This window comes from Ranitomeya imitator, chromosome 3, assembly GCF_032444005.1.
Source record: "Ranitomeya imitator isolate aRanImi1 chromosome 3, aRanImi1.pri, whole genome shotgun sequence".
NCBI classification, from domain to species: Eukaryota; Metazoa; Chordata; class Amphibia; order Anura; family Dendrobatidae; genus Ranitomeya; species Ranitomeya imitator.
The window spans coordinates 85,588,108-85,606,733 of NC_091284.1; the positions used below are offsets into that span (position 1 = coordinate 85,588,108).

At 45.2% G+C, this 18,626-nt stretch overlaps 1 protein-coding gene across 1 annotated transcript in view; it reads right to left on the reverse strand.

The window, feature by feature from the left end:
* Positions 1 to 1,321: 1,321 nt before the first annotated feature.
* PIGA (phosphatidylinositol glycan anchor biosynthesis class A) overlaps positions 1,322 to 18,626 on the reverse strand; it is a 50,153-nt gene continuing 32,848 nt past the window's right edge. The window contains exons 4-6 of the mRNA XM_069761047.1: positions 14,613 to 14,745; positions 10,723 to 10,929; positions 1,322 to 6,551 (exon numbers count right to left, since the gene is read on the reverse strand). Coding sequence (XP_069617148.1) covers positions 6,294 to 6,551; positions 10,723 to 10,929; positions 14,613 to 14,745 — 598 coding nt within the window. The 3' untranslated portion in view covers positions 1,322 to 6,293. The remainder of the gene's footprint in view (positions 6,552 to 10,722; positions 10,930 to 14,612; positions 14,746 to 18,626) is intronic.

Genomic DNA, 18,626 nt, shown 5'->3' on the forward strand with positions numbered 1-18,626 from the left:
CCCTTTCGCCCCATTCAAAATAAAAAAAAAAAAAAAAAAAAATCAAAACATACACATATTTAGTATCGCCACATTCAGAATCGCCCGATCTATCAATATTAAAAAAAAAGGATTAACCTGATCGCTAAACAGTGCAGCAAGAAAAAAAATTATAAATGCCAGAATTTAGTTTTTTTTGGTTGCCGCAACATTGCATTAAAATGCAATAACGGGCGATCAAAAGAAGGTATCTGCACCAAAATGGTATCATTAAAACCGTCAGCTCGGCACGCAAAAAATAAGCCCTCACCCAACCAGAGATCAAGAAAAATGGAAACGATATGGGTATCGGAAAATTGCGCTTTTTTTTTTTTTTAGCAAAATCTGGAATTTTTTTTTCCACCACTTAGATAAAAAAAAACCTAGACATGTTTGGTGTCTTTGAATCTGTAATGACCTGGAGAATCATAATGGCAGGTTAGTTTTAGCATTTAGTGAACCTAGCAAAAAAAGCCAAACAAAAAGCAAGTGTGGGATTGCACTTTTTTTGTTAGCAATTTCACTGCACTTGGATTTTTTTCCCGTTTTCTAGTACACGACATGGTAAAAATCAATCGTGTCGTTCAAAAGTACAACTCATCCCACAAAAAATAAGCCCTCAGATGGCCATATTGATGGAAAAATAAAAAAGTTATGCCTCTGGGAAGGAGGGGAGCGAAAAACCAAACCGCAAAACTGAAAAAAAGCTCCGGTCATTAAGGGGTTAACTGCAGATACAAGGGGATGTTCTGTTTCAAATTTCTGCAGTGAAATCCAGTGCAAAACATACGTCGCAATTTATCAACCCTCATGTGTCTATAATTTAAGTTGCCAAAAAGTACAGGCCTTCAGACAGAACAATGGTATCAAAAGGCGTCCAGAATCATCAACCCCTTGTGATTCTGGAATGTGGTTTCTATTGTTGGCCTGTATTATTTTATAGAATGTCATGTACACTATTGAGAATTAACTAGGACTTTTCTGTCGTTTCATCATTAAAGACTTTTTTTTTTTTTTAAAGAAAAAGCATAATCTTAGATCTGTTAAAGCTCTCCTGCCTAGTGATGAGCGAATATACTCGTTACTCGAGCACGCTCTGGTGTCCTCCGAGTATTTTTTAGTGCTCAGAGTTTTAGTTTTTCTTGCCGCAGCTGAATGATTTACATCTGATAGCCAGCATAAGTACATGTGGGGGTTGCCCGGTTGTTAGGGAATCCCCACATGTACTTATGCTGGCTAACAGATGTAAATCATTCAGCTGCGGCAAGAAAAACTAAATCTCCGAGCACTAAAAAATACTCGGAGGACCCCCGAGCGTGCTCGGGAAATCTTGTGTAACGAGTATATTCGCTCATCACTACTCCTGACATGTCTGTTTTAGTAAATAATTCTGTAGCCTCGGCCTGTGCTGTTCCTCTGTTATTCCTTCTGGAAATGTAGGAATGCAATGATAACTGGGTGCTGTTCCACTTTTCAACAGGCTGCCTTATCCGGGCTGCTTCACTGTCAGCACTGACTAGACCAAGGTCTAAACCACCAGGAGGCATGCGGCTTCAGAGGCTCTATTGTGTGGCTCTCAAGCCTCTGAGACAAACATGCCCAGAGAGCCAGGAGCCCGCCGGCGTCAGCACTTCTTTTCACCTGAATGTGCGTCCTCAGATGCACACTGAAATGAGATGTATAGCAGCGCAGAAACCAGGTCTCTGAACCTCAATACCAGTACCAGCCACTGGCTAATCCAAGGCCGGAAGCGGACCTCGGCGTCCTGGAGCGGCAGCAAATGACCTCATTGCTTAGATCCTCGGCTGTGGAGGAGAACAAGGACTCTGTTAGCCAAGGGAGCGAGGTTAAGTGAGACCTTTTTTTGTATGTATGAGCAGCAGAATGGAAGACACTGTTACAAGAAGGGGACAAGGTTGGGATCATTACTACAAGATGGAGACCAGGATTGGCACGTTACTACAAGGAGGGACCAGAATAGGTCATTACTATTGGAAGGGGACCAGGCTGGGACATTACTATTAGAAGGGGACCAGGCTGGGACATTGCTACAAGATGGGACGTTACTACAAGATGGGGACCAGGATTGGCACATAACTACAAAGGGGGACCAGGATAGGACATTACTAATAGAAGGGAACCAGGCTGAGACATTACTATTAGAAGGGGACCAGGCTGCGACATTGCTACAAGATGGGACGTTACTACAAGATGGGGACCAGGATTGGCACATAACTACAAAGGGGGACCAGGATTGGACATTACTAATAGAAGGGGACCAGGCTGAGACATTACTATTAGAAGGAGACCAGGCTGGGACATTGCTACAAGATGGGACGTTACTACAAGATGGGGACCAGGATTGGCACATAACTACAAAGGGGGACCAGGATAGGACATTACTAATAGAAGGGGACCAGGCTGAGACATTACTATTAGAAGGGGACCAGGCTGGGACATTGCTACAAGATGGGGACCAGGATTGGCACATAACTACAAAGGGGGACCAGGATAGGACATTACTAATAGAAGGGGACCAGGATGGGACGTTACTATTAGAAGGGGACCAGGCTGGGACATTGCTACAAGATGGGACGTTACTACAAGATGGGGACCAGGATTGGCACAGAACTACAAAGGGGGACCAGGATAGGACATTACTAATAGAAGGGGACCAGGATGGGACGTTACTATTAGAAGGGGACCAGGCTGAGACATTGCCACAAGATGGGACCAGGATGGGACATTATTACATGGAGGGGACCAGCATTGGCACAATACTACAAGGACGGACCAGGATAGGACTTTACTCTTAGAAGGGGACCAGGATGGGACATTACTACAAGGAGGGGACCAGGGTAGGACATTAGTCTAAGATGGGACCAGGATTGGCACATTACTACAAGGGGGGGACCAGGATAGGACAATACTAATAGATGGGGACCAGGATGGGATGTTACTTCAAGAAGGGGACCAGGATAGGGCGTTACTTCAAGAAGGGGACCAGGATAGGGCGTTACTTCAAGAAGGGGACCAGGATGGGACGTTACTACAAGATGGGGACCAGGATGCGACGTTACTACAAGATGGGGACCAGGATGGGACGTTACTACAAGGGGGGAGGAGGATAAGACAATACTAGTAGAAGGTGACCAGGATGGGACATTGCCACAAGATGGGACCAGGATTGGCACATTACTACAAGCGGGGTCCAGGATGGGACATTACTACAAGATGGGGACGAGGGTAGGACATTACTCTTACAAGGGGACCAGGCTGGGACATTGCCACAAGATGGGACCAGGATTGGCACATTACTACAAGGGGGGACCAGGATAGGACAATACTAATAGAAGGGGACCAGGATGGGACGTTACTACAAGATGGGGACCAGGATGGGACGTTACTACAAGGGGGGAGAAGGATAAGACAATACTAGTAGAAGGGGACCAGGATGGGACATTGCCACAAGCTGGGGACCAGGATTGGCACATTACTACAAGCGGGGTCCAGGATGGGACATTACTACAAGATGGGGACGAGGGTAGGACATTACTCTTACAAGGGGACCAGGCTGGGACATTGCCACAAGATGGGACCAGGATTGGCACATTACTACAAGGGGGGACCAGGATAGGACAATACTAATAGAAGGGGACCAGGATGGGACGTTACTACAAGATGGGGACCAGGATGGGACGTTACTACAAGGGGGGAGAAGGATAAGACAATACTAGTAGAAGGGGACCAGGATGGGACATTGCCACAAGCTGGGGACCAGGATTGGCACATTACTACAAGCGGGGACCAGGATAAGACAATACTAATAGAAGGGGACCAGGATGGGACATTACTACAAGATGGGGACCAGGATGGGACATTACTACAAGATGGGGACCAGGAAGGGATGGGACGTTACTACAAGAAGGGGACCAGGATGGGACGTTACTACAAGATGGGGACCAGGATGGGACGTTACTACAAGATGGAGACCAGGATGGGACGTTACTTCAAGAAGGGGAGCAGGATGGGGCGTTACTTCAAGAAGGGGACCAGGATGGGACGTTACTACAAGATGGGGACCAGGATGCGACGTTACTACAAGGAGGGACATTACTACAAGAAAGGGACCAGGATTGGACATTACTACTAGAAGGGGACCAAGCTGGGACTTTGCCACAAGATGGGACCAGGATGGGATATTATAAGATGAGGACCAGAATGAAGACCTGTACCATAACCCATATGATGAACACCATTAGAACAAATAAAAAACACACAAAAAAAAACCAAATTAAAATGATGATCAAAAATTCATATAGAAAACTAATTGTATCACTGAAAATGTCATCTTCTACTCCTTTATATTTAAATTTGTTCTATATGTGGCCCATTTCCTTGGCTGAGTTTGAGACCTCTGAATTAGACAATGTCTAACTGTGCAGGGACACTTCGAACAAGGAGAATGCTCATAATCAACTCAGTTTTTTTATAGCATTCTAGGAAGAATACCAGAGGATTTGCCAGAAGCAAATGAAAGAGAAAAGCAAAAAGCAAGATAACAGTACCATAGCTATGATAAGAGATATCTTTTGCGGTGTTACAGTGCATCAATATTAATAAAACCCTATTTTAGTAAACTATATAGTATTTTTAATGTTACCGTAGTCTGGTAACTGTAAAACAGTAGCTAAATAAAGACGTAGATGTCATTTATCAATAAATATGTATATATTCTGATTATTAAACATCTAGAATAGATCTCATGAAGATTGAAACAGTGCAAAAAGTAATACAATACACATACGGCTCGTATACACCCTTTTGTAGGAACATGGCTTTCATCACTTCAGTGATCCCTAGTAAGATCAGCACTTTACAACATAGTAACACTATACAGAGACTTTTGGTTGCAGGCATAATGCAAGGAATAGGAGTGTAAGACGCTTGGACCCTCTTAAGACCTCCGTAATCTGTCAAGAAGCCCAATATGAAGGTTATCATTCCAGCCAAAGTGATTCAGTGCAACAAGAGGGCCACTTACTTACATAACCCATCACTGCGGTCGGTCAGAATATATGGCGCCAAGAACAAGATATTGTCAGAAGCAGATCGGGAACATTTTTGCAAATCAGAGATGTGTTTACGGCTCCTGCCAAAATACGACCTTCTGGCAGTAATCTAAGACTTCTACATGTATGAATGAGCCTGTATGAACGCATCCCGAAATATGGATTTTAAAGGGGTTGTCCACCTTTGGCTTTTTTTTTTTTTTTTTACTCAAGTGCATGTATTTGGGGTTAAAAAAAATATATATATTTTTGCAATTGTTTTTCGTAACAAATGTAACACCATTTGGCTTTTAATGTTTTTTTTGCTTTTCTGCACATTCAATTTTAATGCGGTCTGTGGTCATTAAATCAGCAAAGAGGACAAGACAGATAAAAGAGCTACAGCTCCCCATCAGACCATCACAGCGGGCTGACATATGCTCCGTTAACTCATTCTGCAGCTAGAAATACCCTGTGCTATACGGAGGCTATAGAAGGCAAATGGTGCAGAATTTTAAACAAGCGCAAATTGTAAAAATGATTTTTAGCCCCAAATATCATTTAAAAAAAAAAAAAAAAAAAAAAGTGGAAAACTCTTAACAATAAATCTGAAAAAAAATAAAATAAATAAATAATAAAAAAACAGCATGCACTAATTTCCGCCGTAAATTGGATTCACATCTATGGGTGTGGAAAATATCTGTCACAAATCTGCTTGAGGCAAACTACTGAAGGTTTAAAAAAAAACAACTATTCCCTTTAAGCCGGGCACAAAATGTACTTGTTAATATATTTGCCGCACCTTATTCTAGCGAGTAGAGAATGGCGTCTATGGCTCTGTCGAGAGTTATGTCCATACCCTGCTTTTCAGGGGTTCGGCTGGAGTCACGAATCTTTGGCCAACACCAAATGTGAATGTACCCTAGGAGTGTGGAGATTTCTAGCTTTCTTCCCCACAATTCTGGAACACAGCCCTTTATAAATCCCCCCATACAATGTAATAGTGCAAATGATGTGTAAGACATTCGGGAGCAGGAAGGAGCCACCATACAGCCGCCATGGAGGTTCACAATGGAGGAAATGACATGAACATTAACTACAAAACTGGAGGCAGCATGGATTCTTAGAAAAATACTTGAGAGGCCGAAAGGCTGCAATTCATATAATAAAAGTAGAGTAATCCCGCTCATCTCCCAGGAGGCTCCCCGAGAACATCAGAGCTTTTCACAATGTCACTGCTGACGTCTTCGCTTTTCTCTTTAGCACAGGTTTTTGTGACCAAGCTGCTTTAGGGCCTGTAGCATCAACGGCGATGTCAATCAAGTAGTCCGGGGTCGTCCATCGTAGGAAAACTAGAAATAAGAAACTAACTACTACGAAGAGGGCAAATATTGTGCCAGTGACAACGCCACAGTGGTTTACCAGCCTCTCCAGCCTTTCATTCATTGGTAACACCGTCTCTGCAGCCACGCGATCATACACCTAGGAAAAAAAGAACAATCGTGTGTAGCTGCTGATAAAGAAGTGTACATACAAGGAACACATCCCAATACATGATACACCCCATACAGGACAGGGAAAACGCCCCCTGTAAATATATCTGTCCCCAATTCACAGGAAGACCCCATCAATCATGAGAAGGGCAGGCTCTATCCCCAGTTCCTTCTCCGTGGAGTCTGCATTGACCGCAGCGGCTCGGTCGCACATGCCTGATACCACTCCATTCAGTGTCTGGTAGACAGAGGGAGATACAGTATGGCACGCAGCAATATCAGTCAGTCCTATAGACAATGAATTGGGGGCAGAAGCAGTCAAGTATCATCATGGAACTCGATTCAATCACACTGCATAGGACAAAGGACATGATCAGTGGTGGATCCAGCGGTGAAGCTCCAGTCATCACTTACCACCTATTCCGTGGATAGTACCTACTGAGGTATAGGTGCACATTCATTACTGCTAAATAAACCATAACAGTCAGGTACATGCTCCACTCCTTATATGTTCTTAAAGCCACATGATATCTGCCCTTTGAACTTTTAGTCCTATAAGGAGGTCAGGATTGGTTTCCATCTGTAGCAGTCCCTTATTGCTGGCACACGGACTCTCACAATTTTACAAGTATACTCTATATGGCTGTAAGTACAGCTCAAAAGTCCTAAATAAAAAGTCTACATACCTGAAAAAATGTACCATTTTGTTGGTTATTTTAACTGGAATGAACAAAACTAAAAGGGTGGGCTTATGGGACAACTATCGCCACATGTGCATCCTCTAAGTCACAATGGAGAGCCTGTCAGTAATGGCGCTCCCTCTGAAGGATCACTATGGAGAGCCTGTCAGTAATGGCGGCGGTGCTCCCTCTGAAGGATCACTATGGAGAGCCTGTCAGTAATGGCGCTCCCTCTGAAGGATCACTATGGAGAGCCGGTCAGTAATGGCGGCGGTGCTCCCTCTGAAGGATCACTATGGAGAGCCTTGTCTGTAATGGCGCTCACTCTGAAGGATCACTATGGAGAGCCTGTCAGTAATGGCACTCACTCTGAAGGATCACTATGGAGAGCCTGTCAGTAATGGCACTCACTCTGAAGGATGACTATGGAGAGCCTGTCAGTAATGGCGCTCCCTCTGAAGGATCACTATGGAGAGCCGGTCAGTAATGGCGCTCACTCTGAAGGATCACTATGGAGAGCCTGTCAGTAATGGCGCTCCCTCTGAAGGATCACTATGGAGAGCCTGTCAGTAATGGCGCTCCCTCTGAAGGATCACAATGGAGAGCCGGTCAGTAATGGCGCTCACTCTGAAGGATCACTATGGAGAGCCTGTCAGTAATGGCGCTCCCTCTGAAGGATCACTATGGAGAGCCGGTCAGTAATGGCGCTCACTCTGAAGGATCACTATGGAGAGCCTGTCAGTAATGGCGCTCCCTCTGAAGGATCACAATGGAGAGCCTGTCAGTAATGGCGCTCCCTCTGAAGGATCACAATGGAGAGCCGGTCAGTAATGGCGCTTCCTCTGAAGGATCACAATGGAGAGCCTGTCAGTAATGGCGCTCCCTCTGAAGGATCACAATGGAGAGCCGGTCAGTAATGGCGCTTCCTCTGAAGGATCACAATGGAGAGCCTGTCAGTAATGGCGCTCCCTCTGAAGGATCACAATGGAGAGCCGGTCAGTAATGGCGCTTCCTCTGAAGGATCACTATGGAGAGCTGGTCAGTAATGGCGCTCCCTCTGAACAATCACTATGGAGAGCCTGTCAGTAATGGCGCTCCCTCTGAAGGATCACTATGGAGAGCCTGTCAGTAATGGCGCTCCCACTGAAGGATCACTATGGAGAGCCTGTCAGTAATGGCGCTCCCTCTGAAGGATCACTATGGAGAGCCTGTCAGTAATGGCGCTCCCACTGAAGGATCACTATGGAGAGCCTGTCAGTAATGGCGCTCCCTCTGAAGGATCACTATGGAGAGGTTGTCAGTAATGGCGCTCCCTCTGAAGGATCACTATGGAGAGCCTGTCAGTAATGGCGCTACCACTGAACGATCACTATGGAGAACAAGTCAGTAATTGTGCTGCCCCCGAAGGATCACAATGGAGAGCCTGTCAGTAATGGCGCTCCCACTGAAAGATCACTATGGAGAGGTTGTCAGTAATGGCGCTCCCACTGAAGGATCACTATGGAGAGCTGGTCAGTAATGGCGCTTCCTCTGAAGTATCACTATGGAGAGCTGGTCAGTAATGGCGCTCCCTCTGAAGGATCACTATGGAGAGCTTGTCAGTAATGGCGCTCCCTCTGAAGGATCACTATGGAGAGCTGGTCAGTAATGGCGCTACCTCTGAAAGATCACAATGGAGAGCCTGTCAGTAATGGCGCTCCCTCGGAAGGATTACTATGGAGAGCCGGTCAGTAATGGCGCTCCCTCTGAAGGATCACTATGGAGAGCCGGTCAGTAATGGCGCTCCCACTGAAGGGTCACAATGGAGAGCCTGTCAGTAATGGCGCTCCCTCTGAAGGATCACTATGGAGAGCCTGTCAGTAATGGCGCTCCCTCTGAAGGATCACAATGGAGAGCCTGTCAGTAATGGCGCTCCCTCTGAAGGATCACTATGGAGAGCCTGTCAGTAATGGCGCTCACTCTGAAGGATCACTATGGAGAGCCTGTCAGTAATGGCGCTCCCTCTGAAGGATCACTATGGAGAGCCGGTCAGTAATGGCGCTCCCTCTGAAGGATCACTATGGAGAGCCTGTCAGTAATGGCGCTCCCTCTGAAGGATCACTATGGAGAGCCTGTCAGTAATGGCGCTCCCACTGAAGGATCACTATGGAGAGCCTGTCAGTAATGGCGCTCCCTCTGAAGGATCACTATGGAGAGGTTGTCAGTAATGGCGCTCCCTCTGAAGGATCACTATGGAGAGCCTGTCAGTAATGGCGCTACCACTGAACGATCACTATGGAGAACAAGTCAGTAATTGTGCTGCCCCCGAAGGATCACAATGGAGAGCCTGTCATTAATGGCACTCCCACTGAAAGATCACTATGGAGAGGTTGTCAGTAATGGCGCTCCCACTGAAGGATCACTATGGAGAGCTTGTCAGTAATGGCGCGCCCTCTGAAGGATCACTATGGAGAGGTTGTCAGTAATGGCGCTCCCACTGAAGGATCACTATGGAGAGCCTGTCAGTAATGACCCTTCCTCTGAAGGATCACAATGGAGAGTCTGTCAGTAATGGCGCTTCCTCTGAAGTATCACTATGGAGAGCTGGTCAGTAATGGCGCTCCCTCTGAAGGATCACTATAGAGAGCTTGTCAGTAATGGCGCTCCCTCTGAAGGATCACTATGGAGAGCTTGTCAGTAATGGTGCTCCCTCTGAAGGATCACTATGGAGAGCTGGTCAGTAATGGCGCTCCCTCTGAAGGATCACTATGGAGAGCTGGTCAGTAATGGCGCTCCCTCTGAAGGATCACTATGGAGAGCTTGTCAGTAATGGCGCTCCCTCTGAAGGATCACTATGGAGAGCTGGTCAGTAATGGCGCTCCCTCTGAAGGATCACTATGGAGAGCCTGTTAGTAATGGCGCTCCCTCTGAAGGATCACTGGTGCCCATGTAATGCTTTAGCTACAGTGAGTGCGGTGTAAAATGGGAAAATCTGATACTGAACACTGTCCCTGGCAATATCTGACAGAGAATCAGGATGGATGCAATTATTCTAAAAAGTGTGTGTGTCCATGCTACACCCAAATAGGCAGAGCTGTTCGGGACTGGAGTGTAATTGGCAAAAGTCACAATACTTTTGTGCAACTAATTGTGCAAAAATATTGTGACTTATTAAGGTGGTGACACCAGATTTCTGAACTAAGCACCCTAATGAATCGGACCCTCATAAGTCAGAGCCAGTTTATCGGTGTCCATGTCCTTGTGGCTACTGTACAGAACAGGAAGTCTAACATACGGCCTACGGGAAAATCAATTTGACTTTCCCAATTTTACATATCACCATCTGGACTAAAAAAAAAAAGAAAAAAATAATTTTAAAATAAAACCGAATTTTACCAAGTTATTTTCTGAAGACACATTACCTGTTAAAAAAATAAAAAAATTAAGTGACCGAGATAAATAGTAGACTATATGCAAAAATAGACACTTTGCCATATGTACCTTTTCAGTTCTCTCTGCCACATTCCTCCATGTATAAAAAGTTTTAATGGCATTGTGAATGGTTTCGGTGCTTGGTAACGTTCCCGTCCGTAACTTATCTATAGCCTTCTCTAGACCAGAGCACAAAGACTTCACAGAGGGTTCACGCAGGATAATGAAGTTATCGGGCAGAACTTCAGGGATTCCTCCCACTCTAGTGGTCACTACCTGGAATAGGGACAAGATGGCAAGATTAGTGGATAATATATAGGGAGGCAGCATGGCCAGCTTACCAGGGCCGGCCTAACAAAGCCATCCTCAGCACGTAAGCTGGACCAATAGTGTAAGCTTACTTTAAGTGGAGGAGAAGAATAAGGAGCGGCGGGTGGTGTAGTTTTGCCAGAAGCTTCTCTCCTGAGAGGAGCACATTTCTCATGCAAGAATGTAATAGTTTGGATCATTACTGATCCAATGACACCAGTGTATAGGACTTTCAGACATGCTGCCATTTAGCCTAATCATTTTCTGCACATGGCAGACCTGGAGGCCACTATTAGGGACCAAGTGAGCCCCTCCTTCTGAAACCGCTTAGATGCAGAAATTGCTCTTGGCCATCGCATCTGAGGGGTTATTGGATTGGAGTTCTGTACGATCCCAGTTGCAGGATTTTAGAGGTTACTGGACGCTCGAACTTCACATAACATGCTACATCCATATAGAGCTTAGGCTACAGCTGTAGAAACAAGGGACGTTGAGTCCCTCTACACGAGCATCAGGCATGAAGATGGTATTAGGGCCACCAGTTTATTCCTAAGCATGTCGAGCTTACCTATGGACATTCAGAAACTGATTATTGAACTTCTCAGGTTTACATTAACCCATAACTTTTTCGTCTTTAAGGGGTCTTTCTTCCTGCAGCTCCAGGGAACAGCTATGGGGGCTTCTTTTGCCCCTGCTTATGCTAACCTGTTCCTGGGGTTGTGGGAGAGAGACCTCTCCCTGCCAGATCAGTCGCCGCCGATGTGCCGTGTCCTTTCTTGGACACGGTACATCGATGACATCCTACTGATCTGGCAGGGGTCACAGGATGATCTTGAAACATTTATGACATCCTTGAATAACAATGACTTAAATATATATATTACGTATAAATACAATCCGAGGACCATTGAGTTCTTGGATGTATTGCTACGTAAGGACGAAAAGGGAGAAGTACAAACTAATATTTTCCGCAAGCCAACCTCCACCAACATGCTGCTGCATGCGTCCTCATCACACCCGGGACACATGATTCAATCGGTTCCCACTGGGCAATTTCTGCGTCTCTGGAGACTATGCTCGGTTGATGAGGAGTTTGCTATTCAGGCGGAAGATCTGAAATTACGTCTACGAGAACGGGAGTATAGTAACCGCATGATTAAAAAAGCCTTTAATAGGGCGAAACATGCGTCAAGAAACACCTTACTACACGGCCCCAAAGATTTAAAAAAAGATCAAAACATGGTCAGATTTGTGACGAATTATCATTCACAGTTTGCCCGCATGAGGAACATTATGGATAAATCGTGGCATATTTTGAGGGCAGACCCAGTGATTGCTAAATTTTTACCAGCAAAGGCAGCTATAACAGCTAGGAGATCGAAAAACCTGCGCGATCACTTGGTATTTAGCCACTATGCCACCGAGTCCCATGGCACTTTCTTGGATCATATGCCGAGACGACAAGGATGTTCCTCATGCGGCCGCTGTGTCGCTTGTGTGAATATCGAAACGAGTAATAATTTTGAGAGCCAGGATGGCTCCCGATCCTTTAAGATCAAAAAATGGATAACTTGCACAAGTCGGTACGTAATTTATTAGATAGTATGCCCATGCCGTAAAATCTATATTGGTATGACCAGTAGGCAATTGAAAGAACGTGTCAGAGAGCACGTGTTGGGCATAGCGGCCGCAGCAACTGTGAATGATATACAGTCATTAAAAACAATTCCCCGTCATTTTAAACAGCATCATGACTGTAATGGGGCCCTATTTAGGGTCCGCGGCATTGATATGCTGGATGCTGGTGTTCGGGGAGGAAATCTGACTAAAAGACTGGCCCAGTTGGAGTCCAGGTGGATATGGACCTTGGGTACCATATATCCATCTGGACTCAATGAAAATATCAGCTACGCCTCATTCTTATAATCCTTGCCTATCACCTGTCGACTGTCAGCGACGTATATCTCACCATCTCTATGTGTTTCTTAACATTGTTTTTATCATTATTTTTTAGATATTTTTTTTTGTGTGTTGTATCGTGTTTCACGTTGATTGCCAGCGTAATGGAAACTGCCGTGGCATGAAAAGGATACTAATAATTGATGCAATGATGATGGAAAAACAAGCTATGGACTTTTATTGGAGACTGGAATTTCACCCAAAGTGCCTACTGTTTATGTATATGTTAATTGTTGTGTATCTATATATAATAATAGAGCGGGTTAGAATGGGTGCTATGTCTTTAAGAACATCCTATCAGTGTTGTCATCTTATTATAGTAGCCCGGCAATGGTCTAATTGGTTTGATAGTCTGCGATCATGACAGTATATATGGGTGCAGCGTGATTTCTTTTTGATCCCAATGTCCTTCCCCTGTACGCGCGTGTTGCCCGCCCCCGGCCACTCCTGCCGTCTTTCGGCGTCTGGTGACAGGGCGGTGGGTTTTCCCCTGCTCTGCTCGCTCTGTGACGCCGACCGGCGTCGCTGGTAGCTGGGCAACATGGCGCGTCACTTCCGGGGCGGACAGTTCACATCCGGTTTGCGGCGTTCCACGCTGCATCCCGGAACTATAAATGACAGGGATCACTGCACTCAATAGGCCCCTTGAAAAAGGAGTCCGAAACGCGCGTCGGGGCAGACTCACGGTGTCCAGCAGTGGCGACTTCTCTCCTATACGGTAATTATTATGTCCCCCCTTGTTATATAGGCCTCTTGTGGGCTTTATAGGGGTTTGTGTTAGGAGGGATGGCTATTGGCCTATGGAGTGGCACATAGGGCAGGAATCTGTCGGTACTTTGTTAATGTACCAGGGTGTCTTATTATAACATCGCCGGGTACTATTACCTATAACTAATTAATGCTTGGATGCTGTGCGTTAACACTGGTGTTGGTGTGATGTTTGTTGGTGGTTCTATTTCCCCAATGATTGGCAGTATGTGTTTTTTAAAAAAAAGTGTTTGTATTAATAAAAATTTTGGCTTTTATTATGGAATTATTGCCTTCTGATCATCGTTTTTTCAGTGTCTATGTAGTAATTGATGATAGGCCACAGTAATCCTACATCTACATGGTTATCAATTTATAAGTGATTATATACTTTACCATGTTTTTTTGTCATATATATCTGTTGATGAGCTGTAGAAACAAGACTGGGTGGCATAAGTCCCTTTAATATTCCCTTTAAGACAGTGTAGTTGCAGTAATTAAGAGGTTAAATCTTTGGGGAAGAACTGCTGGTGTATCATGGATCTTTCTTATACCATACCGAGACATTACTAATGGTTATTGTCCACAATCTCTGCTCTGCTCCATCCTCCTATTAGATCGGAATACTACAAGGCCTCTTCAAAACATCTGATGACCAAAGCTGAGCTAAAACCACAGCCCAGAAAACATCTTCCTACATACGGCATCCCGGATATATGGCACCTTCTTATTAATAGACCCCCGAGATGTCATCATAGTTGGGCACGACGCACGCATGATGTTTAATCCGTAGGGCGCAGGGAGAAAAAGGTTCTCAGTGCCCTAATCCGGCAGCTACAGACGACCGACATGACTGCTGGACCACGGTAACGCGAATCCTTGCGATCGGCGCTAATAATGACAAACACGAGCATTTAAGATAGTGAAACCGTCCATAATGATACCTGTAATCCACAGCTCGCCGCCTCCACAATGGCCATGCAGAAAGCCTCAGTCAGGGACGTATTCAGGAAGATCTCTCCTTTCACAAGGACGTTTCTCACCTGGTGATGTTCAAGAGCTCCTAAGAGGCGGACTCTGAAAAACAATGAAGGAATAAAAAAAGGACTTTATATTACCAATCAATTCATGATCACAAACTGTCAGACACCAGGTAGAGATCAGTCTCCATCTGAGAATAAGACGACTGGACGAGGGAACATGGGCACATGAGAAAGGAAGTTCCAGCACATATAGTGCAGACAGAATGCTGACAAAATGCCCACTCAAACTCAAAGCGAGTGGAGGGCAAGTTATAGCAGGAGAATCAGGACAGTTTCTGAAACAAAGGCACAGTAACCTGTCAACTTTTTCTGAGGGTTGCAAGGCCATCATGTGAAAGCGTAATTACGTTTTAGGCTATTTTCTGAAATTTACTGTGGAACTACCGAGGTGATTTTCAAAGTGGAAAGACATTGTGAAGAAAGCAAAACCACAATCCAGCAATGAGGTAAAGCTCCAATAAAATCTGACATTTCTTCAATAATTAAAATAGAATATCTAAAAGAAAAGCCTCCTATACTGTCCGGTCAACACTTCTCGGCAGCCATGCCTCATTTATGACCACACAAATATCTCCCTCACACATCACTCCTTAAAATCACTCACATTAGCGAGTGTGGAGAGGGAAAAAAACAAAAAAGGGGAAAACAAAAGGATCATTTACAAAAAAGTCCAACAAAAGAAAAAAATGAAGTGCACTTACCCGTATATGCTGGTCACAATACTTTATTCGGACATGGTACAAAAAGTGCAGGGAGGGATGTGAAAAAAGCGGACAACGATCGTTTCGTGCCTCAGCACTTCATAGGAACATGACGGGAAGACAACCAGACCAAATCCCCAACCTGAAGCCGGGAACCAACACACCGACGACGGTTAGCAAAACGCTGAGCCTCCTCCTGAGACAACACCAGATTGTCCACCACATGAGCCCAAATTTGCTGCAGCCTGTCAACCACAGAATCCACACCAGGACAGTCAGAAGGCTCAACCTGCCCTGGAGAAAAACGAGGATGAAAACCAAAATTACAAAAAAAAAGGCGAAACCAAGGTAGCAGAACTAGCCTGATTATTAAGGGCAAACTCGGCCAATGGCAAGAAAGCCACCCAATCATCCTGATCAGCAGACACAGAGCATCTCAAATAAGTTTCCAAAGTCTGATTAGTTCGCGTTTGGCCATTTGTCTGAGGATGAAATGCGGAAGAAAAAGACAAATCAATGCCCAGCCTAGCACAAAAGGCCCGCCAAAACCTAGAAACAAACTGGGAACCTCTATCGGACACAATATTCTCCGGAATGCCATGCAAACGAACCACATGCTGAAAAAACAACGGAACCAAATCAGAAGAGGAAGGCAATTTAGGCAAAGGTACCAAATGAAGCATCTTAGAAAACCGGTCACAAACCACCCAGATAACCGACATTCTCTGGGAAACCGGAAGATCTGAAATAAAATCCATAGAAAGATGCGTCCAAGGTCTCTCAGGGACAGGCAAAGGCAGAAGCAACCCACTAGCGCGGGAACAGCAAGGCTTAGCCCGCGCACAAATCCCACAGGACTGCACAAAAGAACGCACATCCCGCGACAAAGAAGGCCACCAAAAGGACCTACCAACCAAATCTCTGGTACCAAAAATCCCAGGATGGCCAGCCAACACAGAACAATGAACCTCAGAAATCACTTCACTAGTCCATCTATCAGGAACAAACAGTTTCCTCACAGGACAGCGATCAGGTTTATCAGCCTGAAATTCTCCGAAGTCTGTAATGTCTGGAGAAAGTATGCAACGAAGACCATGTGGCTGCCCTGCAGATTTGCTCTGTTGATGCACCTGCTCTTTCTGCCCAGGAGACTGAGGTTGATCTAGTCGAATGAGCCTTGATTCCCACTGGAGGGGTTTTATCTTGAGCAAGATATGCCTCTGCTATTGCCCTCTTGATCCAGTTGGCAATAGTGCTTCTTGCTACTTTCTTTCCTTTATTTTGTCCTGATGGATGGACAAACAGATTCTGATCAATTCTGTAAGAGCTGGTTTGCTCTAGGTAGAATAATACAATGCGTCTGACATCCAGGGTATAAAATTTTTCTTCTTTTGGATTTGTTGGATTTTGGCAAAAAGAAGGTAAAATGATTTCCTGAGAGCGGTGGAAATCTGATACGACCTTTGGAAGAAAGGAAGGGTCAAGGCGCAGTATTATAGAGTCATCTCGGATAGACAAGTATGGTTCTCTCATTGAGAGAGCCTGTAATTCTCCTACCCTCCTTGCTGAGGTAATGGCCACTAGAAAATTGTTTTATAAATCAGATTTTTCTGCGAGCAGGAGGATAATGGTTCAAAGGGTGCACCTGTAAGTCCTTGTAATACCAGATTCAGGTCCCATAAAGGTACTGTTATTTGTTTTTTAGGATTCATCCTAGAGGCTGATATCATGAACCTCTTAATCCAGCGATGATTTGCCAGATCCTGGTCAAATATTGAACTGAGTGCGGAAACTTGAACTTTTAGGGTGCTCGGCCTGAGGCCTAATTCTAAGCCTTTTTGCAAAAAATCTAGAATTTGTGACAGATTCGGATTAAAGGGATCTGGTACTTCGGGAAGACAAAAGGATGAGAATTTCTTCCAGATTTTATTATATATAGCAATGGTTACCGGCTTCCTTGATTTTTGAAGTGTGGAAACCACTGCTTCTGATAGTCCTTTGGCTCTCAACACCTGGGCTTCAGTAGCCATGCCGCCAGATTCCATTTGTGGACGTCTAGGAGATGTATTGGTCCTTGAGAAAGAAGGTCTTCCTCCACCGGAAACTGGAATGGCCCATCCACCTGTAAATCCACTATCAGGTTGTACCAACTCCTCTTTGGCCACAATGGGGCTACCAATATAGTTGGTGTTCGTTCTTCCCGAATTTTCTGCAAGACCTTTGCCAATATCGGAATTGGAGGAAACGCATAGGCCAGTCGAAAATTCCATTCCTGGGCCAATGCATCCACTCCTCTGGAGCCGTCTCTGGGGTTTAGGGAGAAGAAGACTTCGACTTTCGCATTTTGCCGGGATGCAAAGAGGTCGATTTCTGGAAGACCCCATTTGTTCACCAGCATCTCGAAACTTCGGTTGCTCAGACACCATTCTCCTGGGTGTATGTCTTGACGGCTTAGATAATCCGCCTGAGTGTTGGATGAGCCTTTCAGGTGAACTGCCGTCAGGGATAACAGATGTCTTTCTGCCCAGGAACATATTCTGGCAGATATGTTCTTCAGGTTGTTGTTTTTTGAACTTCCCTGATGTCTGATGTGAGCCACCGTGGTCACATTGTCCGAATATATTCGGACATGATGTCCCTTGATAAGATGACCCCCTATCAGAAGGGCTTCTTCTACAGCTTTTAGCTCTCTGTAGTTGGATGATTTTCTGCTCGTCGATTGATCCCAGAGCCCTTGGAAAGGGGTGTGATTTATCATGGCCCCCCAGCCTCTTTTGCTGGCATCTGTTGTGACCGTAGTCAGAGGAATCTGAGACCAACTGACTCCTTTTTGTAAATTTTTCGGAGTCATCCACCACGCCAGAGAGGCCTTGACACAGCCCGGTGTGTACAATCTCCTGTTCAAAGAACTGGGCTGACCATTCCAATTCTGTAGGATATGTGCCTGAAGAATCCTGGAATGGGCTTGGGCCCAGGGTACCGATTGGATGCAAGCTGTCATCGATCCTAGCAGATACATGCCTTCTCTGATTGTAGGAGATCTGGTGTCTCTGAACATCTTGCCTTTTGATAGTAGAGTCAGACGATGTTCCAATGGGAGGAAGGACATTTGTCTTGCAGAGTCCAGAAGAACTCCCAGGAATTTCCTGCATTTGGAGGGTCGTAGGTGAGATTTTTCTAAATTCGGTACCCATCCCAGAGATATCAGAATATC